Source organism: Propithecus coquereli, unplaced genomic scaffold (genome assembly GCF_000956105.1).
Source record: "Propithecus coquereli isolate 6110/MARCELLA unplaced genomic scaffold, Pcoq_1.0 Scaffold51, whole genome shotgun sequence".
NCBI lineage: Eukaryota > Metazoa > Chordata > Mammalia > Primates > Indriidae > Propithecus > Propithecus coquereli.
In genome coordinates, this window is record NW_012150952.1 from 2,096,645 (window position 1) to 2,100,905 (window position 4,261).

At 36.7% G+C, this 4,261-nt stretch overlaps 1 protein-coding gene across 1 annotated transcript in view; it reads right to left on the reverse strand.

Annotated features, from left to right (window-relative positions):
* The window catches only part of TRAPPC8 (trafficking protein particle complex 8), a 150,283-nt gene that overhangs the window by 63,586 nt on the left and 82,436 nt on the right, over positions 1-4,261 (reverse strand). The window contains exons 9-11 of the mRNA XM_012656570.1: positions 1,562-1,664; positions 594-818; positions 115-142 (exon numbers count right to left, since the gene is read on the reverse strand). Of these exons, the coding sequence (XP_012512024.1) occupies positions 115-142; positions 594-818; positions 1,562-1,664 (356 nt within the window). The remainder of the gene's footprint in view (positions 1-114; positions 143-593; positions 819-1,561; positions 1,665-4,261) is intronic.

Sequence of the window (4,261 nt, forward strand, 5' to 3'; positions counted from 1 at the left end):
TCATTTATTCTACCTCAAGAGAATCTTCCTAAGGTTACTCAGCTAATTAGTTCTCTGGATGTTAAACTTCTAAATGTTATTGTGGTACATACTTTACTTCCGATGACTCCTTACAGCACACTACCTGCCAAAATTCTAACTCCTATAATTTTAAAATAATAAAGTCTAGAAGGATAATTATTTTCTGCATGATGGATACAATATTCACAGGCCTTGGGAAAAAAATTACAACTTCCCATATTTTCTATAAAACAATGAGTAGCTAGTACTACAGGCACATGCCACCATGTCTGGCTAATTTTTATATTTTTTGTAGCATCGAGGTCTCGCTACATTGCTCAGGCTCGTCTCAAACTCATGGCCTCAAGTGATCCTCCTGCCTCAGCCTCCCAAAGTGCTGGGATTACAGGAGTGAGCCACTGTACCTGGCCAAAATTCTATGACCAAGAAGCCTAGCCTGCCACGATATTATTATGACAGATAGTTACATATATTCTAATAAACCCATTTTATTAGACTGCTAGAAGATGGTAATGAATACGTTTTCTGCTGAAATACAATTTTAATTTCTACCCCTGAAAATAAGTGTTCACCTTGTAAACATAAAGATATTCTCTGAGGAAGGCCCCTTGTTGAGCAGCAGATTGTTTACTTTCATTGATTAAAATATGCCTAAAAGCAGAAACAGCATTGTCCAGTTGCCTAAGAGTATAGGACTGGCGCCCAATAGTGAAGTTAATGTGATCTTCTGCAAGAGACCAGCCTTTTCCTTTGTAAACTTGCATGGCTTGACAATAGCAACGTAAAGCATGCTTTTTCTGTAAGAAAAGAAATAAAACCAAGTATTATAATCCAAATTTTCCCTGGACTAGAAAAAATAAATATACATATATACAAATCAAGTAGCTGGTTCCTCCTCTAACAGAGACTTTGATGATGAAGAAAGTGAAACCAACATTTATGATAATGCCTTCACAATTATAAATGGAATATCTTACAGATTTAAGGTTCCTGAGCTATCCAAAGTGTGTGTGTGTTTACGGTGGAGAGAAGTAGAGAACGTGAAGGAAAGGGAAGGAAGCCCAGACTGTCTGGACATCTACCCCCTATTTCTCTGAGCAGCATCTTAAAAACGTCAACTTCAGAGGCTCACCTCTCAACGTGGCTTTATGTACCTCAAATTCTTTCTGGAAAAAGGCAGGGTATATATAAACAAAGAATTTTCAACATCTAAAATGGGCAGATTTTGCTAATATAATGAAAAAAAATGTTCTCACACTTTAACCAGAAGCATGCTGTGTTTTCAAAGAATTTTTTCCCATCAAGTAAAACAATAAACACTTCTGTCAACTTTTTTCTCTCAAATACAATCAAAGACTTGTGTTGAATTTATATGGCCCCATATGTTGTATGTAACAAAGTATAGATTACATGATATATAAGTCAACTCTATTTTTCTACATTAAAAATTCACATATTGGCCCAGCCATGCTGACCCCAAGCTACCTGCCCTCTACAAATCACTGGACAATGCTGGGACCACCAACTGGTTATGTCTCACATCATTCAGATAGATCAGTGGGCTAGGACAGCCGCACAGTGAACACTGCCGGGACACGACATGGCAGAGTTCCCTGCCGGCATCAGGTGTCACCATGGTTCCTCTTTAAGGTGTTGTTTGCAAGTGTCAAGATGCACTTCCTGTTTTTCAGTGCATCTACTGGAGGACTGAGAACAGTAAGAGATTAAAATCAGTAATGATACATAAGAAATACATTCAGAATAGAAAATTGTAAGTAATGCCAAAACTTCATAAGGACTGCAGTAAGACTGCAACATTAATGGCAATGTCACCAGTGTACAAAAGAGGTATATAAAAAGACAAACATTACATGTGCTCACTTATATGTGGGAGCTAAAAAACTGAATCTCAAGATACAGAGTAGACTGGTGGTTACCAGAGGCTGGGGGTGGAGGGACAATGAAAAGAAGTTGATTAATAGGTACAAATATACAGTCTGATAGAAATAAGACCTAGTGTTAGACAGATCAGTAGGGTGACTATAGTTTACAATAATCCATTGTACATTTCAAAATAGCTAGAAGAGAAGAATTCAAATGGTTCTAGCATAAAGACAAATATTTAAGGTGATAGATATCCCAAGTACACTGATTTGACCTTTACAAACTATATGAATGTATTAAATTACGTTACATACCCTGAAAATAGGTACATCTATTATACATCAGTTAGAAAAACAGAGAGATACAGACCACCACATTCTTGTAGCAGTGCAAACAGTAGTATGACAGAAAAGATAACCAAAAAGGGGGAAACAGGAAAGTCATGTTGACCATACACACTAAAAAAGTGCATCCCATAGAAAACCAAAAAAAGCAGAAAAAGCACGAAAGCAGTTATCGAATGTCAGTCACCAAGAAGATAGATAAGAGTGGGTAGCAGCCATTGTAACAGCCAGAAAAGACTTCCCATATCTTTACATTAAAATAAAATCCCAGGAAGTACATTCTCTCAGCTTCTGCCCAAGGCTATCGCTTCCCCAGCCTGTAGGCTGCAACCCTTTCTATGTATGTATGTATGCGTGTGTGTGTGTGTGTGTGTGTGTGTGTGTGTGTGTGTGTGTATAAATAAATCCATCCTAGAGGAAAAGGTCCACGTTTCAGTCAATCACAATTAACAGAGACAGCTTTTCTCCATATCTGGCTCTGGACTCACTAGGTACTAACCACTCCATCGTCACTACTCAACTAATGGAAGACATGGACACCCTGAAGAAGATGTTCCATCAAAAGGATCAAATGATTTTAGAAAAAGGAAATAGGACTACAAAATTGAAAGCTGATTTCCAATACCAGTAATCTCAAATGACAGCCAGAATTAACCAGATAGGAAAAACCCCCCAAAAATCAAAGAGCAATTGCAGTCAAAAAACCAAGAGGTCCTGAAACAAGCCAGAACCTGCTTTGTCCAAAGGCAAGAAGTACAAGAAATCAGAAATAATGACTTTGTGGAAAAACCATTTGGGAGTTTCCAGAGTAGCAGCATACAGAGCCACGGATTTGAGTTACAGACTTGGTTGTTGGCTTTTAACTGAGATCTTATGAAATCTAATTTGGTTATGGTCATCCCTCTTTACAAACATTGCATTGGACTGAATGGAAATACCCAGTGTGTCCTAAAACTGCTTATGTGAGTATATGGTGTAAGTGTCTATATATTTTTATATATGTATATACATATACATACATTTTTTAAAAACTGTTTAGTTTGTTTGGTAGTGATAGGCTTTGGCATTCTTTTCTTTTGCCCACTGCTTCATCCTATCACAACCAAAAGCAGATATTTGGCATTAATTACATATCATTGCCACCCTCTGAACTCAGACAACCTCCATCTTAAAAAAATGGGATTTGGTACCAAAAATGTTTTTCTCCACTAAACTGATGCTTCACAGTATACTCTTGTACTCATTGTCCTCCAAAGGGGAGGTTATAAACTTTGTACTAGGTATAGTCAGAATTGTCTTTGTGGGTTGTTTTTTAAATAAATGTTTTCTTGATTAAGTGATAATAAAATCAAATCAAAATAATCTTTGCCACTTGATAACACACAATGAGTATACATTATCTCTTCTGTGATATTCCTACAAAGATACCCAACTTGAATTTCAACACGAGGAAAATTTCAGAGAAACTTAATTTGAGGGACACTTCACAAAAATAATTGGTCTGTAATCTTCAAAAATGCAGAAGTCATGAAGTCAAAGGATCCTTTGACTAAAAAAGGACAAAGGATTTTCTATGTCCTTTGATAAAGGACATTTATGGGACAACTGTCAAAACTCGAATGGGGTGTGAGGATTACACAGTAGCACTGTATCAATGCCAATTTCTTGATTGTGATGGCTGTATTACAGTGATATAAGAGAAAGCTCTTGTTTCTAGGAAATAGGAAACATATCCTAAAGTATTTGGGAGTTAGAGGGCACCAAGTAAAACAACTTAACTCTCAAATGTCTTGGGTAAACAAAAATTTCTGGGCTGGTCCAATGGTAGTGGGTTATCAGAACTTATTAACATTAGTGTCACTAAAGTTGGTATCCAATCCCTCTCCACTGCTAAATTTGACTGGCTAAAAAAAAAAAAACAAAAATTTCTGAACCGTACTCGCAACTTTTCTAGAAGTCTGAGATTATTTCAAAATAATTTTTAAGTGATATTTCTTGGGGAAAAAACTCCT